The 21,408-nt window shown below is 36.2% G+C and overlaps 1 protein-coding gene across 1 annotated transcript in view; it reads right to left on the bottom strand.

Annotated features, from left to right (window-relative positions):
• Positions 1 to 21,408, bottom strand: part of LOC150100575 (A disintegrin and metalloproteinase with thrombospondin motifs 6-like) — a 563,262-nt gene that overhangs the window by 363,036 nt on the left and 178,818 nt on the right. Inside the window, exon 8 of the mRNA XM_090402125.1 lies at positions 8,264 to 8,410. Coding sequence (XP_090258251.1) covers positions 8,264 to 8,410 — 147 coding nt within the window. The remainder of the gene's footprint in view (positions 1 to 8,263; positions 8,411 to 21,408) is intronic.

Raw genomic sequence — 21,408 nt, forward strand, 5'->3', positions numbered from 1 at the left:
GGTCTTTCATAGTCAATAGTTGGTTGTTTTCCATTTGTTGTATGCTTCAGTGTAGGTTGAGCATGAAAAGAAAGTTCTTGTTCAGAAGCCACATGTAGTATGCTGAAGTTTTTTCTTGAAATGGCCTGGTACACACACACACCTGTTGTTAAACCGCAGCCTTTTAAGGCTGCGGTTTAACAACAGGTGTGTGTGTACCATTCTGTAATCTATTCAAATTTTGAATAGATTACAGAATGAAAGCTTGAGAATAATTTCTGTAACTCACTCAGAGCAGGTGTTTGAATCAAAAGTTTGGAAGCAGTAGTCTGACCATGTAAGGAAGAGCAGAAGCACTGGAATTCATCTCATTTGGAACCCTTATATTGCCAAATGAGATGAATTTGGGAGTTGGGAGTGACTAAAAAAATGGGAGGGGTGGGGGATTAAGTCATTCTGTCAGAGAGAAATGTGCACAAGATTATAGTCAGAGTTAAGGAGAGGAGGGATGAACTGACAGTTCACCTTACAGGGTATACTGGTTGGGAGAAGTAGGACTTATATTAGATCACTGTTTATAGCAAAGGTTTCCACATTTCTACCAGCTTGATCAGTGGAATTAGAAAAGGGAAGCCAGCTGGGATTCTAAACATTAATGTCACATAGAAAGATAATCTTACTACTTGAGTAACTGGATTGCAGAAAGTCAAACTTCAGAGATAAGAGGTTGAAGAGGTCAGGATGGTTGTCAAAATTTGAAGACGGTTAAATACAGCACATGAATATTAGTGAGTAGTGCAAGCAAACCCTAAGCCAGAGGATGCCAAAAGCAAGGTATTCTAAATTTGATATTTGAAATTTGCTAGCAAGCAATATCAGATCTCATACAGGGGCAGGTATCATGCTTGGCAAAAGGAATCATATGGAGTTGGACAGTTAAGATGGACTATGGATGTTGTAGCTGCAATCTTGGTTTCCTGGTTGGCCAAGTGGTTAGCATATCCACTCTACAGCCAAGAGGATGTGAGATACAGGAGTAACCATACAACTTAAAAATGACATCACTTATGAATAACTACTAAGTCAAAAATATGTGCATAAATCTACATGCCTGCATGTGATTTATGTACATCATTTACGTTGGCATTTATGCAAGATGATGGTAAAGTGGGTGTAAAAGTGATTGTTTTTTCTATTTTTATGATAAAAATGTTTTGTTTAATTTTTGCTAGAGGTAGTTTTTACTACAACTTGATGCAACCATTTCTAATCCAGATATTCTAATGGTAATACATTATTTTGCTACTTTTATATGAATGTATGACCTCTACTACTGAGTTAGATCTCATCATCTCCCTGGATCTAGTGGCCACTGACATGGCTTTCATTGTGATATTCCATTATGATATTCTGGGTAGTGACCCTTGCCATAATGCATAGCATTATACATGTCTGTAAGGAGATGTGCTTTGCATTATGGGATACTAAGGAAAGTGATGAGAACTCAGTCCACCTTTGCCATGAGTTGCCCCAGTCCTGAAGATACCTCAGGTGTAAACTTAGTTTGCTTACACTTGGATAAAAGATTAAACTAAATATATAATTTATGAGCAAGGTGGTTTCCCATTGCCTGCCTTGCCATAGTATATTTTATGACTGTAGCTGTGTGTGTGTTCACAGGACTGGTTTGCCTGTTCTGGGGGATGATAAACCCCAAATTACCAGGAGAAAAGAACTCTCCACCTCTGTATGAAACAAGGTAACTGACATTTAGTTGAAAGAGACCAGATAAAGATTCCTCATCTTTCTGATGTAAATCGAACCCAGATCTTTCCAACCAAAGGGTTACATCTATATTGACTGAGCTACAGAGGCTCCATTATTCCTAATATGACTGGGTAAATATCTGCATTAGATATATTTATAGCTTAGGGATCAGAGTTTCTCCTTAAAGGAGCCATTGTGCACAATCACAGTGAACTAATAATCCCCTGTCTCTTTGCAACACTAACTCTAAAATCTATACAATTTGCTACTGTTTATGTTCTTAAACGAACATCAATATCTGCTGCATTAATAATATATAACATAAATTTATATTATATTTATAAATTAATACATTTATATTAATTTTAATATGGATATTTACCCAATCATATTACTTTAATATGAGTGCAGCAGTTTGATTAAATAATGAAACGACTGCAAATAAGCATGTATGGCTAGCAACAAACTTGAGAGAATGAATGAGAGCGAAAATGTGATGCAAAATTTGAATGTTGAGTGGTTAAGATGAAGCAAGAGATGAAATGGATGCGGAATAAAGTTAAGAGAATTCAAGATATGCATGGAAGAGTGAAAAGGAAGAAAATTAATAATATTGGTATAAAAGAGGTAATGAAAGACTGGTGAGTGGCATTGTATAGTGATTCAATTATTAAAGGTGTGCTGGACAAGAGGATGCACAAAGTTTGTTTTACTGGAGGTAGAACGAGCAGAGTGATTGAGGAACTGGATATGAGAAGTAAGCAAGCAAAAGAGTTGGTAGTTGTAATAGGGACAAATGACTTGCCTGCGAACAAAGAACACATCAGATTGGATATCATGAGGTTCTTAAGATGGATAAGAGACAATAGGAAAGGTAGTAAACATGTTGCCCAGGTATGACAGTGGTGAAATGAGACAGAGAACAAGGATTAGGAATGATATGTTAGCAGAAATGTGTGAGGAGTGCAGTTTGTTAATGTGTGGAATGAGTTTGAAGGATAAAGTGAACTGTATAGGAGCAATGGACTGCATTTGAGTGGTTTTGGTGTGAGTCACTTGGAAAGATTGCTGCTGGAAGGTAGAGAAGTGAGTGCAGAGAATGAATCTCATCAAGTGATAAGCGATGTGGAAGAACGGGAGAGTAAGACAGGAGAGATTGAAGAGGTGATTATGAATGAAGAAGTGAGCAGCATAAGTATAGAGAATGAGAGAGAGCAGGTGCGCAAGACAGACAGGGAAGGCTCAGGGTGGACAGAGGACCACAACATGAGAAAGGTAGATGCTCCAAGAAAATGTGAATGCATGTTTAGACAAAAAGGGAAGGGGATGACCTGATATCAAAGGAAAGCAGTTGGATTTGAAGACGGTTCAAAGATGAATAAGGAGAAAAAGAAATTGCTCTTTTTCTTGCTTAACTCCATGCTTAACTTTTTCTTTTAAAAAAAAGAAAAAGTTAAGCATGGAGAGGTCACATAAAATAAGTGGTATCAGTGGAACTAGCTATAGATACAAGAATAAGCTGCTGTGTTTGTATACAAATGCTAGTTTAGCAATAATTAATTAATTAATAATTAAAAAAGTGATTTGGAAGACAGAAAACACGATCTAACAATATTAAAGTCCTGACAGATAACAGACTAATGTGAACAAAGACTGTTGATAAAAGTTATTAATAATGTAAACTTTCATGATGCAAAAAAATAATAGTTATGGATAGCATACCACCACTCTAATAAACTCTCAGGTTGAAAACTTGAGTCCCGCTGTAGGCATGAGTGTTTGTAAATGTCTTCCTAGATGAGTTTGTGTAGCTCCTCCTTGAGTTTATAATGCTTGTCTTTTTTTTTTCTTCTTTTTTTTTTTTTTTAAAAAAGGCACTGACTAGTTTTGTGCACTTATAACTATTTGTTTCTTCATGATAGTAGTAAGCTGAGAAAGGACAAAAAAAAAGAATTAAAACAAAATTCAGATAAACCTTTGGAACAGAAACAATTAAAACAAGGTAACTGTGATGCATGGCACATGTCGGCTGTTTCTTTGGGTAGTATGGAGATGATTGTCAGAGAAGATGAAGTCTAATATATTGAGAAATATGAATTACAATTTCCAGATGTCAATTAAGACGAGATCTTGGTATCTTTTGAGTGACCTTAATGGATTCCTTGATTAGAAGTGAATGGAAGTTATCCTCAAGATAGGGCATCGCGTCCATGTCTCGATCAATGGTATGATTTGTTGCAGATGCATGATGCATATATTCCCCAATTTTTTCTCTTTTCTGTATTCTACATTGCTGTGATGTTCCTTTTTTTTCTTCTCTGCTTATCTGAACTATGTAAGGTAGACCATGGAACATGGTCTACCTTACAAGAACATGGAATTTTATAAACACTTGGATCCTATCTTTCATAATAAGATAATGAGATAATTTGTAATGGATGTTAGGATTTTGGCAGGGCAAAGTAACAGAAAATAAAGCCTTATGGAAGGTATTCCTGGAATATTGGTGGAGAAGAGACAGAAGTTCTTTTAGCTTGCCTTTATCCTTTTAAAGAACTTTATTAATAGCTTCTTCAGCATCCAAAAAATTAGACATACTCTTTTGTTCAAGATACTATTTTATACCAAACTAACTTTTAATTATATATAAATCCTAAATCCATCCATGCTTAGAATACTGTTCACATACTTGGAATGGTACACCTAAAACTTCTAAAAATTCTTGATGCTGTTCAGAAGCGAGCAATTTGGCTCATAGATGATCTCTTTCTTTCACAGATTCACCTCACTCGCTATCTCACAGACATAATGTTTCAGTAGAGTAGTGACTATCAGTCACTGCTCTACTCCTCCAGTTTATCTGGGATTTTTCATCCTGCAAGCAGACAAACCGGCCCCGTGAACACACGGGGTCAGTTTGTCTGCTTGCAGGATGAAATAACCCCCATGAGGGGGGCTCAATGTGCCCCAATAGGGATGGGGGAGAAAAGGGAGGAAACTCCATATGAATAAATAAATAAATAAACTGCTCTACTGAACTGGCAACCATCGTTCCTCTGCTTTCTGTTGCACCTGTTAATAAAATAGCAGCAGCAGCTGCTCAGCATCCCATCACTGTGCAACTGCAAGCACACTGAACCTGTTTCTCTTCTTCATCTTTTATTCCATCCAACTCTGTCCTCTGGGATAGCCTTCTCATTAAGTATTCCCAAACATCTACAACCTTCATTCCTTCAAAAAAAAAAAAAAAAATTAATAAGCTTTTATCTCAGTCCCCACCTGTATTCTACACATGGCACAGATGTGCTTATAGATCCTTCGACCTCTCATATATGGGATCGATATAAAATAAATAAATAAATAATATAACAAAATATTGAACCACCCTATCTTGAGGATAACTTCTTTCATGCCTAATCAAACAATCCACTGTGATTATTCACTCACATGGCTCTCTCAAGAGGAACCTAGATTTCTTTTTAAATGATGTCTGAGAATCTCTAATCAGATCTCTGAATATACAAGACTTCAACTTCTCCAACAGTCACCTCCAAACTACCAAAAGAGATAGCTGATGCATGTTATGGTTTACTGCTGTCTGGTTTTGACTATTTCTATTCCAACAGTTTAAACGAGTTTTATTTAAATTTTTTTTTTGTCTTTCTTAACCTCCCACTCTGAAGAAACAAAAATGGATAAAAATTTGTGAAACTAGTCAATGATTTTCCCAATTGTCATTATTTGTAATTAATAACTAATAAAAAAAATATATTTTTCAAACTACATGTAGTTATAAAGTTGAATCTCTAGCATTCTAATATTACCTTTCATATTTGTAAATATTAGAAGAAAATAAAAACTGCACTATTATTATTCTTATTATTATTATTACTACCTCATGGAGTCAAAGACTTATCTGGGAGGTCCTTTTATCATACACCGTGCCTTGAACACATTCAAACTCTTTGCAGACACCACATTCACAGGCAAGGCATTCCAATCATTTACAACTCTGCACGAAAAAACCTGCCCCTCACTCCCCTACTCACACCCTCTTTATACAGTTTCCAGGGATGACCTCTGGTTCTCCTCCCACTATTTTCTGTAAAACTTCTCCAGCATTGATCCCATAACAACCACTTACCAACTTGAGGGTCTCTATCATATCTCCCCTCTTCCTCCTGTCCACCAGACTCTGAAAATTACATCTTCTCAATCTTTCCTCAAACTCGGCATTCCAGAGGTCAGAAACTACCTTAGTCAATCGCCTTTGGACCCTTTTCTACATCTCTTCATCCTTCTGAAAACCAGGTGACCAAATCTTGGCACAATAGTTCATGTGTGGCCTAATCAAAGCCTTACACAACGGAACAAGAATATCCCTACTTCTACATGTCAGTGTCCTCCGCATCATTCCCAGAAGCCTCCACAATTTTAGTTCCACAATTATTGTCTCCACAATTTTAGCTATGGGTCCCCTAAATTCAGATCCTTATCCACTATCACCCCCCAGATCTCTTATTTCTTGCACCTCCAACAATATATCCTCACCAAGCATAAATTCTGCATACCATCTTTGTTTTCAAAATTTTAAAACCTTACATTTTGCAACATTGAACTCACATATCCATTTCTGTGCCCAATCACTCAATTTATTCAAGTCTTCTTGTGAGGCCACAACATCTTCACTACTCTTCATAGTTTGTCCCAACTTTGCATCATCTGCAAACAACTGAATATCTCCATCCAAATCTTCACCTATATCATTAATATAGGTGAAGTTACAAGTTAAACAGTAATGGCCCCAAAACAGACCCCTGAGGCACTCCACTAGCGACTTTCCTTTTCCTGGATATCGCTCCCCCATACACAACTTGTTGATACCTATAGATAGCCAGTCTCCAATCCAATGCGCTAATCTAATATCCAACCCCATCTGCTCAAGTTTGACTGTCAACTTATCATGAGGTACTCTATCAAAAGCCATTGCAAAATCCAAGTATATTACTGTGTATCCTTTTCCTCTGTCCAAGGAAGCAGTCACTTTATTGTAATAAGTAAGTAGATTACTAAAACATGACCTCCCTTTAGCAAATCCATGCTGTCCATCAAAGATAATACCATTGTTGTCAACCCAATTCTGGATCCTAGTTCTCACAAGCTTCTCCAGCAACATAACTACACCACCTAACACACAGATAGGCCTATAGTTTGATGCTTGAGTTCTATCACCTGCCCTCCTTTCACTCCTTAGGAACTTGACCGAGTGCAAGACTCATATTAAAAAAATATGTCAAGGCAGGTGTCAACTCCCTGGCACATTCTTTAGAATACGTGGTGATATATTATCAAGTCCCACAGCCTTATTAACATCTAGTTTACTCAACTCCCCATATACCTCTTGCTCACTTACAGTCAGTCTCTCCTCCCCATCATCTACTGCTTTCAATCTCTCAATGAAGTCACATTCACAAGATTGAAAGACCTTTATGAATTTCTCATTAAGTATCTGCACCATACATTCTGCAACAGCTGTCTTTATGGCATTTTCTCCTATCAGTATCATCCTTACATAATCATATAGAAAGGCTGGCTACATATAGAAAGAACTACTTAGGATTTTTCTGGCTTCATTAGCTAGCTGCTGTTCATACCTCTCTTTAGCTACCCTCACCAACAAATCACCCTTCTTGCCTGGTCTTTGTAGACCTCATGGAATCGATTATTTCCACTTCTCTTATGCTTCCTCCACAATCCCCTCTTTCTCTGTATCGCATGCTTAATCTCTTTATTCATCCATCTCACACCTTCTTTATTTAACCTTCTCACCCTTGGAATACACATTGATTGTGACATTGCATCTACTAGATAGTTTTTGAAAATCCCCTAAGCTGCATTGATCTCCTTTCCAGCTAACTCCTCATTCCATGCTACACCTGCAAGCTGGTTCCTGAGCTGTTCATAATCAACACCCTTATAGTTCCACATATACCCTTCTCTCACAGAGGTCCTCACACTGCTTGCAACCACCCAGGTAATCACCTCATGGTCACTCTCACCAATTGGTGAATGATTTGACACCTCATTTATAATTACATCCTCAGATGAGATGACCAAATCCAAGACCCTCAATCCTCCCTTCTCCCACAGAAGTCCTCACACTGCTGGCAACCACCCAGGTAATCACCACATGGTCACTCTCACCAATTGATGGATGATTTGACACCTCATTTATAATTACATCCTCTGATGAGATGATCCAATCCAAGACTCTCAATCCTCATGTGTTCTCTGTTACATACCGTCTGAGGTAGTTATCTCCCAAAAACTCAAGAAACTCATTTTCTTTACTTCCAGTTGCTATCTGATCATTCCAGTCTATATTGCCATAATTAAAATCGCCCATAATGATCACCCTTTTCTTATTTGCTTGACTAAAAGAAAAAGAAGAACTATTAAAAGAAAAACTATTTAATATGCAAAACACATCAAATCAGCAAATATATCTTTCACTTACTCTAAAAATTTTGTGATTTCACTTCGACTACAGTTTGACCACATCAGTGGAGTAGCATCAGAATTCAAATGCGGTGACATTACATGTTGACGTTCACCAAGTGGTGCCTGGCAGCCATTGTGTGGACCATCATGACTCATTCCAAAACTAAAAATCAGTAATTGAATAAATAAATAAATAAAATCTCAAAAATTATATTAAATGATTAATTAATAAAATAATGCATGTATTTACTAATAATTTAATTAAATTTAACTTCATTAAATTTCAATGTTGCATAAAAATTTAAGATTTTTTCATGAAAGAAATGAACAGGCATCAGAGTTAGTTGTTATTCTGGAAGAAGAGTAAAAAAAAAAATGAATGCTGAAAGAGATCTGAGGAAGATATGGAAGGTAAAGAATAATAGCATAGCTGCAAAAGTGGTTAATATGTTGCCTAAGTATAACAACAGTGTGAGATAATGGATGACACAATGCCTGGGCTGTGTGAGACAAAGGAGATACAATATTTGAATACAGGTAACCCTCATATAATGCGGATGTTAGGTCCATAGAAATGCCGCATTATATAAATCACGTCATGCGAGCCTCAGATCGTATAGAAAAAGTAGGGTTATGTTCCAAAATCGTTTTTTATTTAATTATATAAATAACAATGACATATCCATCAAAACAATTTTTTATTTAATTCAGGTAATTCATGCAAGTTATTAAAATATATAAATTATGAAACAAAGACAGAGTATAAAATTTTAAATTTACAAATTGTATATAAACTTCATTGCACATGATGCATGAATGTTTTAGGCAAAATAAAATAAAGTGCATATTTTAATCTTTCATAGCACGAGGATTTGAGGATCGGTTAATAAGCATTCTTTTTGTCATGTAATCACCTCATGCATTAATACAAAACAGTAGAGTAATTCTATCTTTAGAAACTTCAAATCCAGGAGCTGACGTTCATTTTTTGAAATATAGGTACGTTTTTGCACTTTTTTTTCCAATATAACCTGGATTCATCAACAGTGAACTCCTGGTCTGCATTATAAATGTTTATAAACTGTGAGAGCTTTTTGTTTAATAAGATTTCCATCCAAAGGAATTTTCTTTCAAGTGCAATCTTCTATCCAAGTCATTTGAGATTTCTCAATTTTTCCCATTAGAATACTGCGTACACAAGCAACGTGCTTTGCACTTACCATTCACCCAGCAATAAACACTTTCTTGGATTTTATGTTCATTTTGTTTGTTCGAATTGTTGATTCATTTAAATTCGAAGTCCTTGCAACAGCTCCTGGTTTTTCTCCATTTTTCAACCAATCCAAGATTTTCAGTTTTTCTTCAAGAAAAATAAATTTTCTTTTCAATGTTGGTTTTTCCCTTTCGTTGCAGTTTGTGACCATTACTATAAAAACATTTTTTTTTTTGCATAAAACAAAAGCATTACGTATTAATTATGTATGTAACTCACCAGAAAATAAAGTGCTCAGCTTGAGATTAACACACTTATGATTTTTAATGCACTTTCCTGACAGAAAACGAAGACAACATTCAACAATAAACACTTTATACATTAACAATTGACGTACATGCGTGCTGAAGGGCATTTTCCCCTAATATAAATTCGCTACTTATAACTACATGCATGATATGGGCAGACACATATTTAATGAAGATAAAATTTGATTTTTAAGTCACACAGTGAAAATTATATGAAAAGATAAGGGTTATTACAATGTGTAGACATTGTAATAACCCTTTCTAATAACCCCCAAATAAGAGTGTAATCATCTTATCGAAACCGCGTTGTACAAGTACTGCGTTGAAGTATATGGAATGAAAGGCAGGAATAAAAATTCCATATTCCCTTCAGATTCATTCTGAAGGGAATATGGAATAATTTCAGACAGAAAGCTTGCATTCAAATAAGTTTGGTATTGGATATTTGGATCAACTACTGCTTGATGGGAGAAAAAGAGAGAAAGTACACAGAATCAAAATAAAGTTACCGTGGCTAAGATAAAAAAAAGCTGAAAAAAACAAGAGGAGCATGCATTGTGGAAAGATGTGTCTACAAGGCGAGAGAGTATTTTAGGTCAGAGTCATGAGAGTGGGGAGTCAATAAGAACAAGGGAGAGAGGGAAGTCAGAATAGAAAGAGAGAGAGAGAGAGAGAGAGAGAGAGAGGGAGAGGTGGTATAGTAACTAGAATGAAGACAGATATGGTGGGATGGAATAAAAAAAAAAGAAGATTGTTATGTTTGTATACTAATGCAGGGAGTATCAAAAAAATAATCACAACTTGTAGTGCTTACTGAATCAGGATGCCCAAGGATAATTAGCATAAGTGAAACTTGGTAAGTGAGGATGATATATTCAGGCAGGAATAAAAATAGAGAAATATGGAATCTTCTGGAAGGATATGATGGAGAAAAGAGGAGGAAAAATATAATGATCACAGAGGAATTATGCCTGGTGAGGATGAAAGTGGAAAATAGCAGTACATGTGGTGATAGCTTCAAAGCTATTTGGTATAACAATGAAATTAACAAAACGATATACCTACAAGCATGTTATTGTAGGCCAGAGAATGTAGACACTGGTTGTGAAACATTTACAAATTGGATGGGAATGTAAAAGGAAGATCCTAATTGGAGATTTTTTTTTTACATGTACAATAAGATCGCTAAGATGATTACACTCTTATTTTGAACAGTATCCTCCAAATATTCCTAGAATAAACCTTGTGGTAGAGTATCCACCCAAATATGTGAGATGCATTTTCCACTTCATTTAATTGGGTATTTCATCCTGGAGAAGTAGATTTTAATACTAGAGGAATAGGGCAGGATCAACATTTAGAAGTGCAAGAAGAGAGGCTGTGTTTCAAATACTGAGTGCTTTGGATGTCAATAAAGCAATGGGACTGGAAGATTTCACCATAGGTTTTGAGAGAAAGTACTAAAGAACTGACAGCTCTGTTGACCTGGCTTTTCAATGAAAATCTGGCCATGGGAAAGGTGCTCAAGGAGTGGAAGAAGGGTAAGAAAGGGTGCTAACAGACTGGAACTGTCAAACTATAGACCAGTTTATATTTCTTCAGTAGCTGTTAAGATTCTGGAGAAATTAGTGAGGGATCATTTACAGCATTGGACTGATCAGGATAATGTTATTTGTGAGAGTAAGCATGGATTTGTTAAGGGTTGCTCTTGTTTTAGTAATATGATTGCCTTTTATAATAAAGTGACAAATGATGGCTGATGATGGAAAGGAATATTCTGCCTTTTTTTTTTTTTTTTTTTTTGATTTTACAAGTGCATTTTTTGACAGGGTACCACATGATAAGATGATATTTAAGTTGCAGCACATGAGTTTAGATGTCAAGTTAGTAAACCAGATTATTGGCTATCTGATATGTATCAGAGAGTTGTGTAGTATGGAGGAGCAATATCAAGGAGACAGAAGGTTACAAGTGAGGTCCCAGGGCACAGTATTGGGACCTCTATTGTTTAACCTTTATATCAATGACATTGCCAATGGATTGAAGGAAGGATATTCAGTTGTTTGCAGATGACAAAAAGTCTGTCTACATGTCTCATCCTCACCTTTATGCATTCTTCCACATCTTCAGCCTTGTATCCATCTTCCTCCTGCTGTACAATCTGTTGATTTGTGCTATTGTTACACCCTGATAACCAAGAATGTAAAAATTTCAGTTATCATGGTGTAACAAGAAAATAAAAATATAAAATCCTATGTAAGTAGCTAATACAAGATATTTAAAGACAGAAAATATGCTTGCATCCAAGAAAATTAATTATAGCAGAAATTGTTTGTTTAACTAAATAATAAAAAAGGGATTCTTATTACAAAAAAAAAAAGGATATGGAAAAAATAGGTTAAGTAATGAACCTATTTTTTCCATAATTTAAATTTTATGATTAAAATATTCAAGTAAATTCTTAAAAAGGGGATTAATTTAGTATAGAGGTAGCTTAAAACAAATGACGATCGCTCAAGGTAAACTCCTGAAGTGAGATGTCGTCATGTGAGAGCTGCATGCACGGAACCGTAGCATGTTTTGGGCAGAAAAACACGACTTTAATTGGTGAGTGAGATCGACTCCAGTAGGGGGGGGGGGGAGAAATTGAAGAAGGTGCCGATAGGGGCCATGCAGATAAAAGGGTCAGGATCCCCCCCCACACACAAGGCTTTTTTTCCTCAGAGTTTTTTCATGAAATTTTCATATAAGTAACATGGGTTTTCCTGAGTGATGGCATAGAAGTTATCTCTGTTTGACGCAACAAGGAAACAAAGTGTGCAGGAATTCGATCCCGTATTCCTATTGCAAGAGACAAGGAACGCCGTATAGTTACAAGAAGGAAGGAATTGTCGAAATATCACATCATCCAGTACTTGTATCGAGGGAAAGAAAATCCATACAGAAATCCGTGCCCACGTGATGAGTTCCATAAAGATAGAATAGAAGATCCTGTGTGTGTGTCCTTTATTCAAGTACGAAAGGTATAGATCATGAAAACTAGGGTTCATCCTAGGAAGGTACTGTAAAATCTTGTATCAATTGAAATCACATATAGTTGCAATCATTGTTAATTACTGGACAGTCGAAGTTATAATAAGACTTTAGTACAAATCAGAGTAGAATGAGAGTAAACTAGTTTATATTATTTGATAAGCATTCATGTGATAGAGATTTATGTATGCACATGGTATCTCATATGAGAATGTCTAAAAGGTCAAATGTATGTATGGGTATAGTGAAAGGATAGTTTAACCTATATTGTTTTGTTTTGTAAGTTAGATAAGGTAAACTGAAAATAAGCATTAATGTCCATGGTATTATAGCAATATAGAGCATTCTGACTAGTATAAGGTTAAGTAAAGTGTTAATTTGTTCCAGAATTATATGTGTATATTTATATGTATAAAGTCTGTTATGACGACATGATCGCAAATTCCCATATAGGATTTTGCCCTAATGCTTGTATTTTGCTTGTGTAATTTTGTAATAGTATTGAATTGTGTTTTATATAATAGAAATTGAATTGTACCATGTTTGAGATTTTAAATAAACCTTTGTTCACTAATAATACAGTTGTCTGAAATTGCTGCCTAATGCACCATTGAAAAACGTACGAACCTAATCACGTGGGAAATTAATGTGTTAATTTACGAGATAGACGGTCACGACTGCTTAATAGTTTCACACTCAGACACATTTTTGTATTTTGCTCCTTGTTTTCGAATATATCTTATTATATATCTTAAACTAAATGTCTTTAAAGGTGCAGTATAATATAAATATTAGGGACGCTAAGGGGAGAAAAAGCTTAAATATTTGAATTTTGTAATATCTTGTGCATAGTTAAGTTTTGATTAAAGAAAATATAGAGATTCACTTAAAGGGAGAAAAGGAAAGTTTAATAATCGTAAATAGGGACACAACACTATCCTGTTTCACAGGTAGACCCTGATCATTTGCTACATTAACTTCTTGACCCTGTGCCTTCTCAGAAAACAATAGCCTTTCTAAATGCCCAACACCAAACCATTCAAATGCAATCCATCAACTTTAAACCATTCCAATTTTCCTTCAAATTCACTCTATAGATTTACAAACTGAACCCCCTTCATCTCACACAACTCAGATATCTTACTGTTCATTATCACTGTTCTCCTTCTCAATTCACTATTATCATATCTGGGCAACACATTAATGACTTTTCCAACAATACCAACTGCAGCAACTTCCTTAAGTCTCTATCAACATTCTTTTTTTTCGAAGTAAATCATTTGTGCTTACTACTACCATTCATTCTGATGCCTGCTCTTTCCTTTTCTGCAATGCATCAGTTATTTGTTTCATTGTTCCACCAGGAAAGCATGTTTTGTGCACTTATACCTCTCATCATACCTCTAATGATCGAGTCCACATGCAATGATATACAACTATCCTATGACTCTTTCTTCATAATACTAACTTCCTTCTTCTCATTCTCATCAGCCAATATCTCCTTTAGATGTTCGATATCCTCTTCCAGATGTTTCATTTCACTTTTCATATTCACTAACTCTTGCCTAAGCTCTTCTACTATGGTCCTGACTCTTGCTCCCATTTCTAATTGCTCTAATCTATCAAGACACTTTTTGCATATGTTTCCGCTTTCTTTCTTTTTGTTTACTCAAACAGTCCACAAATCTCTCCATTTTTCAATGCATACATATATATAGCAATTTTTGCAATGCATCCACTGTAAAAAATCCAAGGCAGAACTCGATCTTCGTACCAAAGTTTTTCATGCTACAGACACCGTTTTTAAAAGCAGAAGCAGTAAGAACAAACAGGCAGCAAAACACAATATAATGAACAAAAATTCCAACAACAACAACAACACTACCATTAGACACTTGTATCCAGACCATAAAAAATGCAGCACAATTTGCGATAAAAAGCCACCCCATACATGCTATACACTAGGGAGAATGTGGATGGCTAGCATAGGCAATTTAGCATGAGTGATTATTATGGGAGACTTCAACTATGGATGCATAAACTGGAAGGAGGATGGTCACAAGAAGGGAAGAAAATTTAATGTTATACAGCTGCTAAGAGATAATAACTTGAGTTTATGCTGGCTGACATTCAACTGAACAGTAGAATTTGAGAGTGATGGATGTAAGGAAGGCAATCATGGTGCCTCTGAATAGCGATCATTCATCATTCATCAGAATTTTTAGTTAAAAAGGAAATGCATGTGGAATTACAAAACAGGTGATTACAAACTGAGCAGTCAGCTTGGAACAGTGGCATGGCATAAGAAATTTGAAGGGGAAGTATGTTAGCAGTGCATTGGAGATGGTCAAGGCACATTTCATGAATGCAGTATCAGACTATATACTCAGAGCCAGGAGGGGAAAAAATCAGGGAGGAATTAGATGGATGAGCAGCATCAATAAGCAGGAGTTGCTGAAATAGTTCAGTTACTCAGTGATTATTCTGCAAGGGTGTACCATCCAGGTGAAGATATTCCAGTGTGAAATATAACACTGACTGATCTGAGAATAGAGGTACTAAACTGAAAGTGCTTATGATATTGTAGAACCTTAATACAAATATTGCCATGGGATTAGATGGAATATCAGTCAGTGTATTATGAGAATGCAGAAAGGGAATAGTAGCTCCTCTGACCAAGCTGTTTAATTTAAGCATCAGTTCCTTGGGAGGGTGACTAGGGAGTGAAAATAGAGCAAAATATTTCAGTTACATGAAGAAGACTCAAAGACATATGTAGGATAGACCAATCAGTATCTTAGGAATGGTAGTTAAGATATTGAAGAAGTTTGTAAAAGGCAGAATTCAGTAATGAGTGGAGATGAATATGATACTAGGAGTGGGCAGAATGCTTTTTTGTGAAGGGTAAGCCTTGCATTAGTAATTTGCTCACTTTTATAATATTTGATGCTTCAGCTTGATAAAGGAGTTTTATAGGACTGACACTGAAGATAATGGATAATATCTTATTCATTTTCCCAGAATTATCCATTATCTTCAGTGTCAGTCCTATAAAACTCCTTTAATAACTGATATATTTCTATTATGTCCTCTCTTTTCCACCTATCAACCAGTTTTTGTAAACCACAGACCAGTCTATCCTCATAGGGACTATAGACCTGTCACAATTTTGATCAGTTGCTTGTGGATTCTTGTCATCATCTTCAAGGAATTCAGGCAATCAGATTTGCATGCAGTAGTCTGGTGTGGCCTTATTAAAGCCTTATCACTGGGAATATAACTTCTCTAACCTTGCTTGTCAATGTTTCCTTCCACATCTAGGCAATTTGATGTGCAGTTCTGGCTACCTTCCTAGTATGCCTTCTAGACTTTACATCCATCTCCACAATAACCTCCAAATTCCTGGTCTCATCAATTTCTTCCAATCCTGTTGCATCAATGTACAAAGTGCTATTGCACTTCCTAATTTTGCATTGTTGGCAAACAACTGAATATTTTTTCCAAAATCATTTCTGTATCATTGACGTGCAAATTGAATAACAATGGACCAAGTACTAAGTCCTGCAGTAACCACTAGTCACATGTCTTCACCTAAATTCAATTCCCATACACTATTCTTTGATGACTATCCATCAGCCTCTCTTATCCAAATCACCTGCCTTGTATCCATTCCCATTTGCTCCAGTTTATGAAATAACAGTTCCATGTTGTATCCTATTTAATGCCTTTGCAAAGTACATCAGTGTCACTATGTAGCTATTCCTTTATCAAGCTGAAGCATCAAATATTATAAAAGTGAGCAAATTACTAATGCAAGGCTTACCCTTCACAAAAAAGCATTCTGCCCACTCCTAGTATCATATTCATCTCCACTCATTACTGAATTCTGCCTTTTACAAACTTCTTCAATATCTTAACTACCATTCCTAAGATACTGATTGGTCTATCCTACATATGTCTTTGAGTCTTCTTCATGTAACTGAAATATTTTGCTCTATTTTCACTCCCTAGTCACCCTCCCAAGGAACTGATGCTTAAATTAAACAGCTTGGTCAGAGGAGCTACTATTCCCTTTCTGCATTCTCATAATACACTGACTGATATTCCATCTAATCCCATGGCAATATTTGTATTAAGGTTCTACAATATCATAAGCACTTTCAGTTTAGTACCTCTATTCTCAGATCAGTCAGTGTTATATTTCACACTGGAATATCTTCACCTGGATGGTACACCCTTGCAGAATAATCACTGAGTAACTGAACTATTTCAGCAACTCCTGCTTATTGATGCTGCTCATCCATCTAATTCCTCCCTGATTTTTTCCCCTCCTGGCTCTGAGTATATAGTCTGATACTGCATTCATGAAATGTGCCTTGACCATCTCCAATGCACTGCTAACATACTTCCCCTTCAAATTTCCAAGTCTCTTATAAGATTTCCGTATGCTAGGACTGAATGTTTTGCTCAGAGAGTGATGAATGGATGAAATAGGCTGCCAGAGGTGGTTTGTGAGTGTTTCATTGGTGAACGAGTGTGATAAGAAGTGCGATTGGTATTGCATGAATAACATTTGTACAAGCTTTCCATGATGAGTCTTTGACTCCATGATCTTCTCAGGTATCTTCATGGAGTCAAAGATTCATCAAGATAATATAATAATATATGGAAGTGAAATATATTGAAGTGAAATAAACTGAAGAAGAATAACATTAGCAGAAATGCAATTTTTGAGAACAACAGGATATACTAAACAAGATAGGAAAAGCATATGGAAATCTTATAAGAGACTGAACTCAACATTGAAAGGACAATGGTCATAATTATTACTATGATTATAACAGTTTTCACAATGTCAACAGAATCATCTTGGGAGGTTTTGCTCTCATTGAGCATTACAACTATTATATTTAATCCTAAAAACTTTTGTGCTCATAGCAATCACAACCCATTCAGGCAATCAATGGATTCCACTTACACACAACCTTCTGTGCAAAATGTACACTTCTCCTCTCTTTACCTTTACAATTTCCAGGGATGGCCTCTTTCTCATCCTTACTCTCAACTCTATGTGAAGACCGAGTGTAAAAATGTGTAAAAATCTCCTTTGCATTAATTTAACAAAATTGCTTCACTAACTTAAACAAGCCAGTGTAGCTCAGTGGACGTGGCATTTGCACACCACAGCGCTTGACTGCACAAAGAAAGACTTGCTTTCGAATCTAGTTGGCGACTAGAGGAAATTTTTCTAAGCCTTTTTTCGACTGGTTCCCGAGTTAGTCGATCTCTGGCACAGGAAAAACAGGTTTTTTCCTCCCAGAAACTCAGGTTTTTCATCCCATAAACTCAAGAAAATCGACTGTAGAACCCACATTATTTCAGAATTAAAAATATATTGTGGTAGGGTTAGAGACCACGAGATGGCAGCACTTGTTGAACTGTCTCTTTTCACTGCGTGCCACTTAATTAGTGATAGCCTTGGGTTAGCTATCTCTGATTGGATACCAGTGGAGATTGAACTGTCCACTCAGTCTCCAAAAGTTAGATACGGCTAAAACAGCCTCGCCTACTCCCTATACAGGAATAAAAGGCATTAGCTGTTTTTTTTTTTTTTTTTTTTTTAACTTAACCTTCTTAAAAAGATATCAATCACTTTATTTTCTGCCCATTGGCACACAACCTCTATTTATTAGAGGATATGTCACAACCCCTATAGCTCAGAGGATATGTCTTTGCGTTTGCAATTGGCATATCCTCTGAGCAATGGATCACTGTTGATTGTTGTTCACTAGATAAAATCCCAACCATCCTGAAGTACAGTTACACCAATACAGTAGACAATCTAAATGCAACCATACATTTATTAACATTAAAACAGCAACCTCCCAAATCCCCACATCTAGCTACACTAAAATTCTATTTCAATAAGAATTTCAAAAAGAAAAAGGTGATCAGCAAAGCCATGAGCAGTACAAGGTACAGGCAAAAAGGATGACCTATGTGGCAAGGAAAAACTAATTATGAGAAGAAGTGAGCAGATGGAGGCCTAAAGAAATTCAAAAGAGTTCTTTTACTATGTAGTATGAAAAAATAACTATAGCAGTATGACTTTAATGATTACTAGTGGTAGGAAGGTGACAGAAGCAAACAAAATAGTTGAGTTACCAACTAATCATTTCCCAAGTGTGAACCATTTAGAAGATATTCCAGTGCAAGACATGACATTGACTGATGAAAGAACAGAGGCAGATGAACTGGCGATGCTTTTGATATTGCAGAACCATAAAGCAAACAAGGTCATGGAATCAGATGGCATATCAGTCTGTGTATTATGAGAGTGTGCAAGGGAATGAGCACCTTCTCTGACCAAGCTGTTTAATTTGAGCTTCAGTCATGGGAAGGTGGCGAAGGGAGTGAAAAGAGAGGAAAATAATTCCAGGTATAAGTTAATAATAAGTCTCCAAGACAGAATTTGCAAATTATAAGCCAATCAGTATCCTAGGAGTGGTGATTAAGGTATTGAAAAAGTTGGTAAAAGATAGACTTGAGGACTGGGTGGACAAGAATATGATACTTTATAAGGTACAACAGGTTTTGTAAAGAGTAGATCATGCCTTAGTAATTTTCTTGCTTTTTTTATAATAAAGTGACAAGAGAGTTGGATAAAAGAAATGGCTACTCAGTGATGCTGCTGGATTTTTCAAAGGCATTTGGCAAGATTCCACATGGAACTATGCTGCATAAATTGGAGCAAATGAGGATGGATATGAAGCTGGTGATTTGCATAAGACATCAAAGACTAGTGTATGGAGGAGTTGAGCCCAGGGGAAGGCAGGTGACTAGCAGTGTACCAGTACCCAGCACTCGGTCCTCTGTTGTTTAATTTATACATTAGTGATATAGGAAATGATTTAAGGGGAAATATTCAATTATTTACTGATAATGCAAAGCAGGGAAGAGCACCAGTCAATGAAGATGATGTAGCAATTCCTGCAGAATGATTTACATATACTGGTAGTTTGGACAAAGGTAAATGGCTACCAGTTTTATGTGACCAGGTGTAAGGATCTCTTTCAGATGAAGAGATCACAAGTTACGTACTGTATCGATAGAAATGAGCTTCAGGAAATTGATGAGGTCAGGGATTTTGGAGTTATTGTGGACAGAGAGCTAAAGTTTAGATGGCACATTGTAAAAGTGGCCAAAACAGCACATCAGATTATGTGGCTGTTGAATATTGACAAGCTTAGATAGGAAGATTATTATTCCCTTTTATGAGACTTTAATAAGGATGCACGTGGATTAGTGAGTGCAGATCTGGTCACCTGGATTGTATGGGGATGAAAAATGAAAAACAAGGTGTACTCTAGGAAGAAGCTGCATATTACTAAGTATTTAAACTTTGGTGTTGGTAAGAACTCATATTAGATGTTGAATGGAAAGAAAACAGCACAAAGACATCTTCAGGAGTAAAGTATGGAACTTAGTACACTAAAGTCACAAGTCCTCTCTAAGAAGATACAAGCCCCCCCCCCTCCACCTCCAAACAGGCACTATTGTGAGTTGAGGTTATAACTTTGTCACATTTGAACTTACTGTAGTGAAACATAGCATTACCCCATCCCACCCCATTTTATTCTGTGAGCAGTGTTCAAGGCATGATCAGCAAGACTTGACTGTCTGTGGTCATAAATACAGATGTATTTTTTCATTATTCCAAACAGATGATGGCTGATCTTCCAGTCTGCCTATTATTATTATTATTAATCAGACCTCCAGATTCAAAAGACTCATCACAGGCAGTTAGTAAACTTGCAGGAACAAGGAATGCAATATACAACAGAAACAAAGAGAGAGAGAGAGAGAGAGAGGAGTTGGTTCTTAGAAGAAACAGTTTCAAGTGCACAGGCAATTTCAAGTAGGAGTTGAAGGAAGTGCAGAGGTGTATATTATTATTATTATGAGGAGAGTCCAGGAGTCAGGAGACTCATCAAAGAAGACTACACATTACCCATACCAGTTGTCATACCTGACCTGTTCTTGCATTCATTCAGACTACCTGCACTCATTACATCCCATGGCAATCCATTCCAATCATACACCAATCTATGAGAGAAAAATCCATTCATTCTCAACTTCCATGAATGTCCTATTGTCCTATTGTCCAATCTATGTCCTGAGTAGAAATCCAATAGGTATTTGCCGTTATTATTAGCTTTGCGCTTTTCTCCAAATTTTCCAAAATATGTCTGTATGTCTGAAAATAATTTCCCACACTATTTAGATCCCCAACAAGGACCAACTTTTCATTTTTCATTTTGCTAGTTGCTTTCTCTAAAGCCTCAAAAAATTCCTCCACTTCTACCTTAGTATAACTTTCTGTGGAACCATAGGCACAAATACGAGGGTGATCTGAAAAGTTCTTGGCCTCAACCATAGATGGCAACGCAATCAGCAAGATTTTTTTTCTAAATTGGTACATCTGTCATAAGCATGTGTGTGAAATTGCAAGTCATTCTATCAAGTAGTTGTTTTATACAGCTGTCTGAAGCAAAAGTGTTGTTTGTATCTCTTGAAATGGATAAAAATGAGTATCGTGCAGTTATA

The sequence above is a fragment of the Typopeltis vanoorti genome, chromosome 12 (assembly GCF_054136105.1).
Source record: "Typopeltis vanoorti isolate ZY-2024b chromosome 12, IOZ_Tvanoo_1.0, whole genome shotgun sequence".
NCBI classification, from domain to species: domain Eukaryota; kingdom Metazoa; phylum Arthropoda; class Arachnida; order Uropygi; family Thelyphonidae; genus Typopeltis; species Typopeltis vanoorti.